The 16,349-nt window shown below is 42.0% G+C and overlaps 1 protein-coding gene across 3 annotated transcripts in view; it reads right to left on the bottom strand.

Moving 5' to 3' along the window:
* LOC101710489 (uncharacterized) overlaps positions 1 to 16,349 on the bottom strand; it is a 96,422-nt gene that overhangs the window by 36,098 nt on the left and 43,975 nt on the right. For all 3 annotated transcript variants that reach the window (XM_087193520.1, XM_004856931.3, XM_087193521.1), the window contains 4 exons: positions 12,231 to 12,380; positions 10,453 to 10,591; positions 9,221 to 9,321; positions 2,578 to 2,652 (listed from right to left, as the gene is read on the bottom strand). In XM_087193520.1, coding sequence (XP_087049646.1) covers positions 2,578 to 2,652; positions 9,221 to 9,321; positions 10,453 to 10,591; positions 12,231 to 12,380 — 465 coding nt within the window. The remainder of the gene's footprint in view (positions 1 to 2,577; positions 2,653 to 9,220; positions 9,322 to 10,452; positions 10,592 to 12,230; positions 12,381 to 16,349) is intronic.

The raw sequence follows: 16,349 nt of genomic DNA, 5'->3' as shown, positions 1-16,349 counted from the left end.
GGGCCAGGACAGGCTGTGTCTTCAAGGTGAGCCACCAGGGAAGGTCTGCAGAGCAGTGAGGCAGGTAGGAATGGTGATCAGAGGAAGACAGAGGTGAGGGAACCCACTGCTCCATCCAGATGATAGAAGGCCCCTTGTGCCAGCTTTTCCTGTGTCTTTAAACAGCTTGATTGATCTTGGAGTCACTGGTGTGACAGCATCCTCTGCAAACCCTCCCGAGCATTAGGGAGCCCCAAGACCCAGGTCTGTTGCAACCACTCTGCTTACTGCCTCCTCACTGGTCTCAGGGTGGGGAGTTTTCTCCTAAGACAACCCCAAAACCATGGCTTTTCTCGGGCACAGCTAAGAGTGCTGAAGCCAATGAGGGCAGGGAGGGACAATACTAGATACAGAAGGAGGAAAACTGAGTATGAGGCCTTTTGAGAGGCCTCCACCAACCACAGGGAACTGACTGGGGTGTGCAGAGACCTAAGAACTGGAGCCAGAGTAGAGAGTGACAGGACTTGGGGTGGGTCACACAGAGGCTCAGAAAGGTGCCCTCTGCCCCTGCCCTTGTCATCAGTAGTAGAAGCACCAGGTCCGAGGGATGACCTTAAACTCCCTAAAACCTCTACTGTGGTATTTTTCCAAGAAAAGCCAAGCTTGGATAACATAAGTGAAGATTTTTAGAATCGCCTAGCCACCCACAAGTGCATTTGGTGAAATGGCATCACCTTGAAGCAGGGAGTGAAGTAAATTGCAGCATTTACAAGCCAAGGCAAATGTTCAAAGGGCACTCAGCACAAAGAACAGATGGCCGATGGGAAGCCAGCGTGCATTCTGCCAACACTCACAAAATGCAGATTTCTTAAGTGCTTGAAGGCTGTTTATGGTCTGAGCACCCAGGAATTGACCCCTTTAAGCTCCTGGGACAGAGGAAACTGTCTTGAAGTGTCACCACTGCATGCTGGATCCCATGACTTTGCATCCTTCTCCCAGGGAATTGTTTTGTTTTGTTTTGTTTTGTTTTTACTAAGATTGAACTCACAGTCACTGCCCTGAGCTACATTCCCAACCCTATTCTGAGACAGAATCTCACTAAATTGTCCAGGAGGGACTCGAATTCGGATCCTCCTGCCTCAGCCTCCCAAGCACTGGGATTACAAGTGTGCACCACTGTGCCCTGCTGGGAATTGTGGAGTACTGTTTTCATTGAAATTTTAATTTTATTGGTACAAGTTTGCAGTACACAGTGATTACATTCCTCATGGTAAGTTGGTATGCGTATATAATACATCTTAATTCTTTTATGAATGCGTCACTTCTGGCTTGTAAAAACCAATCAGACTCTTTCTACCTTTTTCTATAATGTGAAAGAGGAAGACAGGTGCAGCCAATGACCTGCCTGCTGCAACCAAAGGCAAAGCCAAAGAAGGAACACTGGTCATTTACATCCTCAGCTCTGGATCCCAGGAATTACCCACACCCTAGGAATCTTGTGACTGCACATTGCCTTTAAAAATCCAATTATAGGGCCAGGGATTTAGCTCAGTGGTTCCGGCACCTGCCTCGAAAGCGCAAGGTCCCGAGTTCGATCCCCGGCACACACACACAAAAAAATCCAATTATAGATGCTCCAGAGGGAGTTTTTACTACATTTTTCAGCTCTCAGAAATATCATTGTAAAATTATAATTCTAACTTCTTCTTCTACATTTAGTGAAGTGTTTAGAATAACTACTCACCCTCGAAGGAACCCTTTAGTAAAATGATAGAAAAACAGAAACTCCAAATTGCTAATAGTCAACCAAGGAGAAAAAAAGGAGACAGAATATATTTTCATTGAAATGCTCTGATTCATTTATTTCTGATTCCTTTAGTTATTTTCTCATACTGGGGTGTTTTTGAACTGCACATACATTGCCAAAATTAAAAATTATTCTAGGGCCAGGGATTTAGTTCAGTGGTTCCGGCACCTGCCTCGAAAGCACAAGGTCCCGAGCTTGATCCCCAGTACCAAAAAAAAAAAAAATTATTCTATACTCTTTGCAAAATCTGAATCAAGTTTCAGAACAATACATGCTAAAAAAAAATTACCATGTTAGTCATGTAAAAACTTGGTTCATCTTTCTGCCTTTCGAAGACTATTTTGGAGCCTATTCAAATGAATGCTTTCTAACTGGTTATGCATGGCTAGATAGATGGATGGATGGACAGAGAGACAAATGGAGGAACAAATGAATAGATGAGTGGGTGAAGGGGTGAGTGGGTGGGTAGGTGAGTGGATAAATGGATGCATGGATGGAAGTATGGCAGGTGTGTAGATAATATTTGGTTAAAGTTAGAAATAAGTACTTAGTACTTTCAGAGACATACACCCTCACACAAAGAACAATATCCCCTTCTAAAAAGAATGCCACCAAAAATATACACCTGATTTCATCTTTATAGAGAATACATTGCATACACAATCTCACTGTCACATAGAGATTCTACCGTTAATGTATTGAGGAAGATCATTTCATCATATTTAGTCTCAGTTTAATTATTAAGTTCATAAATAATCTTAAGGCCACCATGAAGACTTTATGTCACTTACCCTGGGAGGTGGCTGCTGGAATTCTTCTTGTGTTTGAGACAGACAGGGTACTGGTTCCAGAGAGGATGTCCGGATCTGTTTTTTAAAAAATAAATCTCAAATCTGATGGCAGATAAGCATCAAGATCTCTTGGGTAGGACTTGCCACATTGCATTTCACAAAAATAACATACTTCTTATGTAAAGACATTTCAATGAATTTCTGAAACTGAAATATATTCTTACATATTTACTTGGTAATTGATATAACTTCTCCCTATTCAAATACATATAGTAATTATATTTGTTTAGATTCTCAGCAAATGCCTAACAATTATAGATGCCCAAACTGTATTGTTATTTTGTACCATTTTTAGATGAAAATCATCGTTCATTCTTGAAATTGTTCTTCTAAGTGGATACTAGTAATCAACAGTGTGTACAACATACACCACTTACACACACTTATTTATTACTTCTCAGAATATCTAGATAAACTTTCAGAATAACTTCCTGGTCAAAATCAGTATGACTCAATTGGCTATCAAAAATAATTTATTGGCCGGGGATTTAGCTCAGTGGTTTCGCCGCCTGCTGTGCAAGCACAAGGACCAGAGTTTAATCCCCGATACCAAAAAAAAAAAAATCATAGCTAGAAAACAAATTAAAAATAATTTATAGCTAGAAAAAGTTGAACTAATATTTTTTACAATTTCAGACTCATTGAAAGCTGGGTTAAGTCAAATTAGTTTATGTTAATGTGATTGTGATTGTTTTTCCTTTTCACTTTGGAAGTACAAAAAGGTTTTGATTTCTATAGATCAATAATAAATACTGTTTCCACTTACATTGAAGAAAACAAAGATTGGAGAGTGCAATGTAACTGAGTTCACTGCTAAACTACAAAGCCCCCAAACTGTGGAAAGATAAATAAAAAGGAAAATTTGAAAGAAGTGAAAAATAAAAAAAGCAAGAAATTCCCAGATGATGGTTTTCCCAAAAACCTTCATGTGTTTCTGATACATGTTTGATGCTTCCAAAAACATGGGTGATTTCTTAACCCTGCTATCTTAGGCCCACAATGGTAATTTGTTTTTTTCTTCCATCCTTACTGAAAATATCAGCAAATATCCCTGCAATAGTATAGAAATTATGGGGTCCTCCTTCCACATTTAAGGGCCATATTTGTGAACAAAGTGGTGTGGACTGAGCTTTTGAAGGACAGCCCAGCATTTAAGGTTTATGGTACACATCAATAGAGTGAACTCGTGTTCACAAGTCTAGTCTGAGATTGCCCTAAAACCAAGGCAGCTAAAGGAAAGGATTCAACCCTAGAAATCCATTAACGGGCAGGAGCCAGGCTGGGGTTGTTGTTGCTCAGTGGTAGAGCCTTTGATTGGCATGCATGAGGCCCTGGGTTCAATCCTCAAAACATACTGTATCATTCTTACAATTTTTCAATTTTAAAATTAGCATATTCTTACTTACTAACCAGAAAGGGGTGGGAGGCTCTTAATAGTAATCATAATCTAGGCATATGTAGGGCAGATAGTGACCTCAATTCACAATTCAACACTAGTTTAACAGGGGTGGAAAAATCTGACATAGTGGGTCTTGTTCCTAATTCCTAATCAGGGTCCATACACCAAACCCCACTATTGCCTTCTGGAAAGGAGGCTCTAGGAAGTGTCACCCTGGGGTAGTGTGCAAATTAAAAAAGACTCTCAGAAGAAAGCCTCCTGGTAATGAGTCAACACCAGGCAGTCAGTCAGTCATTAACAGATCCAGAAGCTGTGGCCCTGACAGTTAATTAAATCTGGACATTTAAATGCCTGGGCTGAGTCTGTGTGTAGAAGCCTGGTTCTCAAACTTGGGCCTGCACCAGAATCCCCTGGGGAGCTATTTAGACCCATTCAGTAAGCTGGGCACAGTGTCACACTACTCAAGATCTACTCAGTGGATCTGGTTGGTGCTACACAGAAAGCTAAGGTGAGAAGATCTGAAGTTTGAGTCCAGCCTGGGCAACTTAGTGAAACCTTCTATCCAAACAACAAGTTAAAAGGGATGGGGATGCATCTTAGTGTTACTGCACCTCTGATTTAATGTCCAGTGTCACGACAAACAAACAAACAAACAAAAACACTAGTTACAGGCTGCAAGCCCAGAGTTTCAGATTAGGAGGTGGTGAACCTGAGAATCTGCATTTCCAACAAGTTTCCAGAGGCACTTGTTCCAGACCAGTAGTGATAAACTATGGAATCAGTGGGTTGTTGCCTTTGGTAATGGTGAAGAATTTATCACAATTTATCCCTTCAGGAGCCTCAAACTCTGGAACACAGTACATCTGTGCCCACAGTTCTCTACTAGATCATTTCTCTTGGGAAGAGGAACATGCGTGGGGCAGAGGCCAGGTGTGTGAAGCCCAGGCCTCTGGACTGCTGGTTGTCTTTTGCATCTACTCATCAGCCTGGCAGAAGAGAGATTGAGGTTGCAGCAGAATTACCAGTGATCCCATCTGACACCCTCAGAGTGGTTCTCCAACAGTCAAAAGGATGACTCTCCACCTGCAGTAGGCAAGACCCCTGCGAACACATCCTGGCACTGCAGAAATATCGATGGGGTGATGGTGAGAATTCGAGAGCTGTTGAAATTGTGCTTCCAATATATTCAGCCACTCCCCCACTGTATGTCTTTGATGGGGGCAGTTCCAACAGTGGATGGCCATTTGTGGGGTGTTTTTGTGCCCAACCAAATCTCCTGCTTCTCTGCTGGCAGCACCACTCACATCATGCCAGAGTCTTTGGAGGTGAGAAGTGGCCACTGCTATGGGACACGGCTGCTCAGGTGCTGCTCACCATCCCTGTGGTCAGGTCTCAGCACATCATGGACATTCTTTCCAGGATTTGGGGATCTCAAGTAACTCAGAAGAATCAAGGCTACTGGTTAAATTTCATCCAGCACTTCACAACAGTGACTGTGATCACACATCCTCTAAATCGCATTATCCTGAATTGGGTGGTTTCCTCACACACTGTGAGCCTGCACCAGCAAAAGCTGTAAACTCCACATGATGGGGTCCACAGAGGTGTGTGTGAACCCCATTTCCCTTCCACTGTCTTAGGCCCAGTCCTCCAAAGGAGCGCTGGCTCGGCTCACTATATTGTCCTGCTTATTGACAATTGTGAGGGCAATCACCTTAAACTCATTTTGGATTTAATTTCAAATGGCACTTCTACTCTTTTCATGTGAGGGGTCTTGCTTCCTTTGGGTTTATTTTTTTCTCACCTTTCTGTGAAGTCTCCTCCCCACGCAGCTCCTGAGCCCCGTGCATGCAGAGCAGCAGATGCAGGGGCAGATGTGGGGGTCTTGCCACCGCCCAGGACCAGCCGGATTAAAGGCAGTGGCTTCCTCACAGTTTGGTGTGAGCTGCACCAGCCTTCTTGGGTTAAAACTAATTGCAAATTCACCTGAGGGTCCTCCACAGAGGGTTTCTGAGAAGACACAGCAGCAAAGAGCAATGGCCATGAAGAGCCTTTCAGCCTTAAAAATCACTTTAAGTTCATTTCATCCATAGATATTGATAGTGACATCAGTGGGCCCCTAGTCACTGGTCAGAGGGAGGGGCTTCTCTATGCACTGTCTACACATCTGAAAATTGCCTGCTCTTCCCTCCAGGAACATGCACCCTTCAGTTAGGCCTGTGGGTTTGGAGACAGGATTATGTTTGGATCCAGGGACCACTCTGTGTTAACCTGATTATCCCTGGCAAGCATGTCATCAGATTGTCCTAATTTCCATTTCCTCACCTGTAAAGTGGGTTTGCTAATGGGCCATGGGCTGTACCATTTCACAGGTTTTATGTAAAGACTAATCTATGAAAAACGCTTGAAAGGGGCCTGGGATTTAGCTCAGTGGTTCCACTGCCTGCCTCATAAGCACAAGGCCCTGAGTTCAATCCTCTGTACCAAAAAACCCCCAAAGCTTGAAAGATAATGGTCAATGTTTAGTGTTATTAATCATTTGCCTGAGCCCATATCTTACTGCCTTAATATAAGGTAAAACCATTTTTGTACTAATCCAATATTTTATTTAGGGCATTTTTTTTTTTTGGTCCATTCTTCAAAGCCTTTTCCCACAGTGCTGTAACTATGGGTATAATAGATGATTCTGCAAATAAGTCATATTTAAATTTGACTGTGGGTTTCTTCTTTATATAAAATAATGGTATGAGTCTGAAAGCTGTAAATCTGAAAGCTGCAGCATTATGCATGACCCTCCTATATATTCAAGCAGTTGTTGGAACTGGGTGTCTCTGGAGTATGGTGTGTTTTTCACATCACATTTTTTTTTAATTTTTCTAGTTGCTTTTTTCTTAATTTGAATTATTACATATTTTGAATGGATGGAATAGTCAATTCCACCTAGAAACTTCCTGTTCAAACCACAATCCTATGGGGTGGAGGGATGGTGGAGGGGGCAGGGAGCACTCAGTTTAACAGTACATATGAGCCCATGTTATCAAAGGTCATGCTGGCCCAAGGATGCGCTAGATGTCAGCTATCAAAAACATACACACAGAGAAATCCCTCTCATGTTTCTGGTCTCAGAAACAGCTTAGGATGAACATGAAATAAACACGAAATGCATTCATTGGAATATTGTCTTAGCTGGAGTTGCCTTCACAGAGTACTATGGACTGGGTGCTTTAAATGACAAAAATTTACTTTGTCACAGTTCAAAAGACTGCAAGAGGAGTTCAGGGAGCCAGCAATTCCTAGTGAGAGCCTCCTTTCTGGGTCCCCATACACAGTGGGAAGGACTGCATGCTCACTGGTGTCTCCTCTTACAAGGACACTAGTCCCACCATGGGTGCCCACCCCAGGATCTCACTGAACTCAGTCACCCCCCCAAAGAGCCACTCTAAATGCCACCATGGGGCTGGGGATTTAGCTCAGTGGTTCCAGCGCCTGCCTCAAAAGCGCAAGGTCCCAAGTTCTATCCCCAGTACCAAAGCAAATAAACACCACCATGTTTGGAGTCAGGACTGCAACATATGAATTTCAGGAATGGAGAGGGCACAATTCAGTGAACTGCAGAACTAGATAAAACATATGTAACATGAAGAACTGAGAACTGCTGGTATCGCATATCAGGCTTCCCAGAGAAGGTTGTTTTCCTTTTCCTGTGTGAATGTTCCTAGCACTTTACCCTCCAGCACCGTTTTCTTTTTAAAAAGAACTATACTTTAGGGCCGGGGATTTAGCTCAGTGGTTTTGACGCCTGCTGCGCAAGCGCAAGGACCCCACCGAGTTCAATCCCCAGTACCAAAAAAAAAAAAAAAAAAAAAAGAACTATACTTTCATCCTCCTCCTAGAAACCACCACAAAATCTTGTAAATCTTCAAACAAAAATTTTCCCATGCTTGTCAGCACTAAATACTTCCCTACACATATTGATAAATGAACTCCTTTTGGGTCTCTGAACAGAAGCAGAATCAGAAATAACACCAGAAACACTTTTTTTTTTTTGGTACTGGAGATCAAACTTGGGACCTTGCGCTTTCAAGGCAGGCACCAGAACCACTGAGCTAAATCCCCGGCCCCAGAAACACTTTTAATGTCCTCAATTTCTATAGATATAACAAAGACGGTGATTGTTTTCAAAAGTTCCACATTTCTAACTTTATTTGAGAAAAACATCTTTCCTAGTTCAATGTGTAGGGTTTATTTTGATTCTGAAGTGTTAGAAGATGGAACCTCTGAGTCCACAGTCATGGGATCATTTTGTCCTCTGTCCAGAAAATGCAGTACATAAGATGAATGTTCACTGCAAATTAAACTCTCAGCCATCTTCAGCCACCTGACATGACTGACTGGCCCCCAAATACTGCCCTGTCTCACAAATTGAGAATGATGTTCTTCTTACACCCAAGTGTGAGACCCAGCCCTTGCAGCCGTCCTGGAGAAAACACCTCATGGACTGTCCACGGGCCAGGCACATCAGAAAAAGCAAAACTCATCAAATGGAAAGAGCCTGCCCTCTTCCAAATAGCTCTGATTACTGTGAGTGCCCAAACAATATTCCTAGTGAACAAAGAGTTCAGAAAACAACATACCAAGTCAGTCACACACACAAAAAATTGACAAAATAAAAATTTCCAACAGCATATAGTCTTCAATTTTATCTTTAAATTTTTACCAGGTCTTTTCATGTGGGTCCTTCTGATAATAAGCTCATAAAATAGCCATTATTGTCACTCCTTTCTGGAAAGAAGTGAGTGGAGGAGGTGAGCCCCTTCCATATCACCTGGTGGGGGCAAGGTCAACAGTCAAACCCAGATTTCCTTTCTTTATCCAAGACTGAGTTTTTAAATCATACCACTGCTGTTATAGATGAAAAAGCAAATAAAAAACCAACAGTAAGTACCTGGGATCATAACCATCTTTTTTAAAATTTCTTCCAAGTAAAGTTATGTAGATGATGCAAAATTACTTGTGTGCAATAAGAATTTAAAACTGCCTGTTATACCAATGACTTTACTAAATGACTATTTTAATGCTAAGTAATAAAAAAGCTTGGAACATATGAGATATGAAAAAATTCCCTAATGGAAATGAAAATGTACTGTTATAGAACATATTCTTTATCCCTAGGAGAACCCTCACCCATTTCCCCTGGCAGGGCCTGTTGTCCTGATCAGCGCTGACCAATGACCTTGTTTCCCTTCTTCTAGGAGCCACCAGAGGCCAGTATCTGGGATCCAACACTGGAAAGAGATATTTGAGGATTATCATTAAGCCCAATTTGTGATTAAAAATTCCTTATCCTGTAAGAAGGAAAGAATATTAATTCACATTGAGATACCTTGGTTAATAGTATTTAGGATCCAGCTTAACATGTGAAAAATATATTCTTTTGGTATAAAACTGGAAATTTAGTCCTTTCATGATGTAAGTGATTTGCAGTCCTTTAAATGATGCAAGATTTATGCAGTTTTTCAGCATTCAGTGATATTATTCATATACATAATTGCTGGTGGATATTTTTGTTTATCACTACATCAGAGTCAAAAACTTTACTGATAAGTTATTCATTCTTAAAGGTCTAGAGAAACTTGACTGTTTTCATTTTGATAGACAAAAAACACCATTTATATATTTAATTTAAATATTTCAATTATAATCAACAATATTTGTGGTGACCTATTTGAATCCAAGTCCAGTATTTTCTAGAAAATGGTAGTTTGTTCTTTGTATCACTGGTTCTCAGTCTACTGATGTCCCATGCTTTAAAACACTTTTGACTTAATGATAAGCTAAAAATTATGCTCCCATGGGGTTAATGATTCCATCAAGATGAAACCTACTGTGTGGCTTTAATGATTGTTACATGACTCAGTAAAGTAAGTTCATCTTACAAATTCCAAGTGGCCTCACTTTAAAAATCTTGTATTCTCAAATGCTCAAATGCTTTTTGGGAACAGTGCCTGTATCCTTTAGCCATTTATCACACATATTTGCAAGCAGTTCTTGGCAAGAGGTAAACACTCCACATTTATTGTAGTGAGTTTCTTTCCTTCTCTGGCAAGAGAGCAGCCAGCAGTCCTGGGGCAATTTCGGGCTTCTCTCTCACTCTGAGTCCAGCCTCATGGCAATCACTGCTACTGTTTGAGAACACTAAAGGAAAGCACCAAACACATGGGCAATGTCTTTCACGTGCTTATTTCATTAAGAAAACAAAGCCTTAACTGATACAGCCCAAAGATCTTTAAAAATCAGTTGTCCTGAGATCTTCACTCAACTCTAAAACAGACAGTGTCACCATTCAGAACCAACTGATAAGAAGTTAGCATACCTATAAAAAAAATCCACAATAAAAATACAGGAAATATACTAACTTTTAATTTTTATCTTCTGGAGCTGTTCTTTGATTTCTGTTCCATGAGTTTCCTCCCGAATCAACTTCCAAAAATCTTCACAGTCACTCATGTTCTTCAAGATCCCACATTTGGTCAACTCATTTTGCAACCCTATAATCTTATTTTCAAAGAGGAAAAAAAAAATATATATATATATATATATTGCAGGGTGACATTTTTAAATGACAAATTGTAAGTCAGGGAATGATTAAGGAACTTAGGCTGCTTCCTAACCATCATCAGAATATAATGTCTAGGTAATTTGCAGCTTATTTGGTTAGGAAAGTGTCACTTTCAACAGTAACTACACCAAAACAAGTAACCACACATTTGGACTTCTCTGTCCCTAACGTCTATGGGTTCATTTACTTTTTAAAATCAAAGGGAACAATCTAAAGGCAAGTGGACTGTTATACTTTTTTAAATTCTCTTGTCAGGAGTTAAGACAACAGAATTCTTAGAAGAGGACGGGTGGTGAGCAGGAAGCTCTGTGGGAGGAATAAATGGGATACAAATTCCATGACAATGGGAAGAAGGAGAAAGGATACATTTCCTTCAAAGTTCAATTTCTAGCTCCATCTCCCTTTGACCTGGGGAATCTGGAATTACACGCCATAGATTCCAAACCAATTGCTATGTGGCCTGTGCTGACCAGGACCTCCCACTCTTGCAAATATAATTTCAGGTCTCAGACACTGAAGCAAGTGCCCAAATGCCAAGGTCAGCTTTGGGAAGGACCATCTGACCTGCCCTGAAATGTTGGCCCCAGGAGAGCCCTCTGGCCCCCTTTTAACTTAAGGGTCTCGTTTTTCATTTTCAATTTTTCAAAAATCAAAATTACAATAAATTTAATTATAGCTCTAAATAGTTTTTGTATGTGATTCTAGAGTCAGGCAACTGAGCAAAGGGTTGACTCCCACACAAAACTGGCTGAAAAGGCAGAGACGGAGAACAAAGTATGGATCGGCCATCCTCAAATTCCTTTCCTTGTAGAAGACACAGGATTCCCTGGGACTGTTCAGATAGCTGGGGCCATCCTGATTGGTGGCTATGAATCTCCTTTTTTGAAAAGTGGACCAACACTGAGCTCAATTTGAGTAAATGGCCCCTGGCACGGGCGACTCCATTCTAGTTGCTGGGACCAGTGGCAGTCTACAAATTTATATTAACAAACCAATGAAGAAACAAACAAACAAAAAAAGCAGTTATCAGGGGACTCTAAAAAGAACTGACTGTGTGTGGGGGGTGGTTGTTTTGTTTTTCTTTTTGGATGACAAAAATGTAGCTCATATCAGCATTTACCAGACTTTCTGCCCCCAGTCTAATTTTTAGAGCAGAATTTAGAGGTTTATGCGACCTGGCTTTAGGTGGAGACTGACTCCCTCAGACACCAGGAGGTGGCCCTAGAGGCAGGACCCTCCCTCCCTCTGCAGGAAGCGCTTTCATCCTTCCGAAATCCGAAGGCTTTTAAACGACTGGGAGATTTGGGGAGATTCCCGAGGGATCCCGAGGTGGTCGGGAGGTTGGGTGGGTGGGGGTGGGTGGGGGTGGGTGGGGGTGGGTGGGGGTCCCTGGGGTCTCCCCTTGCGTCCAGCCCTAACCCCAGGCTGCCCAGCGAGCTCTGGGGACCAGGCTCCCCAAGTTCCTGGACTTTCGGATCACTCAGCGTGCTTGTCCTCTGAAGGGCGGCATGGAACCAACGACTGGGCCTGGAGAGGGTCTGTCCGCGTCCTCAGCCCCGCTTACTGGACTCCTACCAGATAGACGCGGGACCGTGGAGGTAACCACATGCGGCCCGTCCGGGGCGAGGCGTGGAGCGGGGAAGCTGGCAACTCTCGCCGCGCAGACTTCAAACCGGGGCACTGAAAGCGGCCAGCCTGGGGTCTGGTAGTAGCTGGGAAACAAAGCTGCAAACAAATGACAAGTAAACACCCAGCCACAGGAAGCCATTAAGAAGAGTGGGCGCTAATGAGCGCGCCGCGGGGACCCGCCGCCGGGGGCGCCCGGGTTGGCCAGCAAGGAGGGGCGCAGGGCCAGCGGCGGCCGGAAGGCGAAAGGGTCTGGGAACGCCGGGATCGTCCCCGCCTCACTCTCCACTCCAGGGTAAAGGCGCCCGGGATCGCTCCGGGAAACTGCGGAGTCACCAAGGGACCCATTCTTCGGGGGTCTTTTGAAGTCGTTTCTCGTAGAAAACAACCTTTTTGAATGACCAGATGCTCCTTGGAGCCCCTCAAATTGCAGGCTATTCTTTTAAAATTATCTTTCTTTAAGGAGTAGTGATTTGTCAGGCAAACCTCTCATAATTTTCCGACTCAATTATTTGGGATAACATACGGTTTTAATTTTTAAATGACAGTTTTGTTTCGTTTTTTATTCCCCCGAACACAACGCCTTTGCACTGAGCTACATCCCCTTTTTTTATTTTTTGAGACAGGATCTCTCTAAATCGCTAAATTGCACGGGCTGGGATCAAACGTGCGATCCTCTTGCCTTATCCTTTCAGAGTCCTGGGATTACAGGCGTGCGCCACCTCCCTCGCGTAAATGACAGCTCTTTCCAGCATCCCAGACTCTGACAGATGCTGCTCAGGGCGGGTCCCACTTCCTGCGCGCGGTCCGAAGCTCATCCTCCCACCTCTCTCGGCCCTCACGCAGCGACGCCCAGTGGTCAGCCAGGTCCCTGCGGGAGAGAGCATCGCTCCGGCCCTGGGTACCCGGCCTCTCCCTCAGCCCAGGTCTTTCAGGCGCAGCGGACCACACACCGAGAGGGGCCTAGGAACTTAGAGCTACGCAAGGGAACTGCCTACTCACTGTGCCTTTTATGAGTGTTTATCTTGGACATTTTAGGAAGTACGTGGGAAAGTGGTTTCAGGGTAAATGTCAGGTCTACTCTAGGAGACTGAGAGAGCGAGTATTCCCCTAAGCATTACCTAAGCCTTGAGAATTGTTTTTCCATGGTCTCCTCATGTGTGATAAACTCCCTTTGTGGAAGGCGACTAATGACAAAGACATCATCATTGATACACTGGCAAAATTAAGGGAAGACGACAACCACTTTGACCAAGTAATCCTAGAAAGAAACTGAAGAGAAGTGTGTGGACAGAAAAGTGATTCCACTGTCTTCTGAGGTGTATGTGTGTCCCTTTATGTTCCCTCCAATTTTGTCTTTCCTGATGAAAATTAATTCAAATATATTTCATCTGTATATTTCATGTGCTGTACCCTGAACATTAGCTAGGATAATATGATTAAATTTCTATAATGAAATCATCTCATTGACTTTAATTGAATTAGAACTCAAAGCACATGAATATAATACAGGATATATAGATACTAATTATTATTTTAGTTTTAAAGCAACAATTTTGGTCCTGAGGCGAAAACTTCTAGATAAAATGAACTGAATTACATGGCTTCTTCTAGATCTAAAATTTTAGATCCTCTAATAATTTTTATTTAAGATATCACATTAATATATGTGCATTTTGTAAAACCTTAATTGTTTAGAATGGCTGAAAATAAAGTCACAGTTTTCTGCTGCATCCAACTTCACTCCCAGGCCAACTTTTTTTTTTTTTTTTTTTTGGTACCGGGGATCGAACTCAGGTCCTTGCACTTGTGCAGCAGGCAGCAAAACCACTGAGCTAAATCCCCGGCCCCTAACTTTCTATAAACCTCAATTCTTAGCCACTTCAGTTAAACATTGCACTAGAATAAGCAGAGTCCCAAACAGAATGATCATCCAACTGAACAACCACCACTCTAGAAAAACATTTGCAGCATTCTACTTCTTTTGTCCTTTTCTTTCTTTAGACATCTAGAAAGTTTTTACTGTTTTTCTTTTGCCTTTCATTGTGAGTGGGTCTGGCCCCTCTCAGAATGTGGCAGGTGTCCAGGTAGATTTTCCTTACTCAATTATTGAATCCCCTGGAAACTTTTCCCTTATCTTTGAGGAAGAACTCACTTCCATTGATTCCCCAGAACTGTCACATCAGACCCTCAACTAAGTAAGAAGTTCCATCCATCTGCCCAAATTGGCCTCCATTTGCTCCTCACTGGTCCTCCAGGGCTTGCCATTGGCTAAGACAGAAATTCAAATCATGCAAACACTGGAAGTCAGTGAAAAGGCAATTACTGTGGGAAATGGCAACTCAGCTGTTATGAATGATAATATCTACATATTGGATTTTCTACCAGATTCAGTCATCAAATTAGGACCCTTTCTTTCAAATCAATATTTTGAAGGAATATTTCCCATAGAGAAATATGTAATGCAAAGAAATATGTAAATGTAAAACTTTCAAAAAGTATCTTGAGATTATGACAAATCACTCAAAATTTGGGAAAGGTTAAAAACGCAGATGACAATTCTTGTGGATGTCAGATGGTAACACTGTTTAACTGGCCCATCAATTAATTTCTTTGGTGGATATATTTAGGGGGAGTCATTGCTTACTATTTATTTTAATTGAACTAGAATCCCAAACTAAAACTTTAAGGTTGAAGAGCTAGTGAAGTCACATGTTGAATTTCTACCCATTTCAGTTACAGATTTCTGTCCAGTGGAAAAGATAACCCCAAAAGTAAAGATTTATCCTCTTGCAGAGCACTCTGTGCCTCACATCCTCTTTTGAATCAGTGTTAACATTTAATTTATCCCCTTATTAACTGTTTAGTTGGATTAAATTTATTTACTGTGGTACTGGGGATTGAATTCAGGGCCTATGCAGTGAGCTACATCCCCAGCTCTTTTTATTTTTTATTTTGACATAGGGTCTTACAGTTGCCCAGGCTGACTTTTATTTTTTTACTTGTGTATGAAACATGTATTTAACTTCTTTTTTTTTTTTTTTGGTACCGGGGATCGAACTCGGGTCCTTGTGCTTACAAGGCAAGCGGCAGAACCACTGAGCTAAATCCCCGGCCCCTTTAACTTCTTCAAAAGTGTCTAAATGAAATTTGCTAGAGGGATTGAGGTTTCTCATGTTTAAGTGCACCATTTCTACTCCTTCATCTCTGTCTAGGTCCTCCTCCTGATTCTGGCATGTGCCACCTGCAGAGAGAATTAACCCCACCTCTCTGCAGCACTGGCAGTTATGAAGCTTAATGCAACCTGTTATTCTTGAGTATTTATTTGTTTAGCCAAGCTACATACTCATGTCTATGCATACTATCAATTCATGTACATTTACGGTGTAAAGTTTTATCATCTTTTCACATTTTTTAAATGTCATTTTCTTATGAATCTTTTTTCATTTTATATAAAGTTCTTTATAATATTGAGTAGGCCTAATTACTGGTTCTCTGATTATACATTTATATCTCCAATAGGCAAAGATTAACATTTCCTTTACAACTGAGATGAACAATGTCTTCCACTAAAAACAATGTGCTCCTCCCCACTCATCTCCCTCATAATTAAAATATGAGGTGTAAACCAAAGAGAAGGCCCTGATTCCATATTACATCCTTTCTCCAGTGTTTTACACAAAGTTTGTTAGATATTAAACTTTTATAACTTTGGCTTTCTTTCTGGAGGTTGTTGCTGTGTCCTGAGTCTAGTAATTCCATACAGGTCATTGTCACTGTGTAATATATTATAAACCTGTCACCAGTGCCCTTTCATCACCTCACTTGGCTGAGCTTATAAAAGGAGCCCAGGACGTCAAACAGGCAGCTCAGGCCTTTCCCCAGAACTGCATGTAGCCCCAAGCTAAGTCCTCCACCTGGATCCCAAGTCCTGAGCATCTTTTCTCTCCTTGGCAGCCACTGACATCAACTCTACTGTACCCAACAGCCTGTGCTGCTGCCACCTGTGTCTCTCCTCCTATGGCCTGGTTTGTCCTGCTTTGGGGCATAGAGGTGCTACTGATACCA

The sequence above is a fragment of the Heterocephalus glaber genome, unplaced genomic scaffold (assembly GCF_053883595.1).
Source record: "Heterocephalus glaber isolate CG9 unplaced genomic scaffold, H.glaber_assembly_v1.0 deba00001593, whole genome shotgun sequence".
Classification (NCBI taxonomy): domain Eukaryota; kingdom Metazoa; phylum Chordata; class Mammalia; order Rodentia; family Bathyergidae; genus Heterocephalus; species Heterocephalus glaber.
The sequence above is the reverse complement of the archived record's forward strand: the minus strand, read 5'-3'. Positions and strand labels throughout refer to the sequence as shown.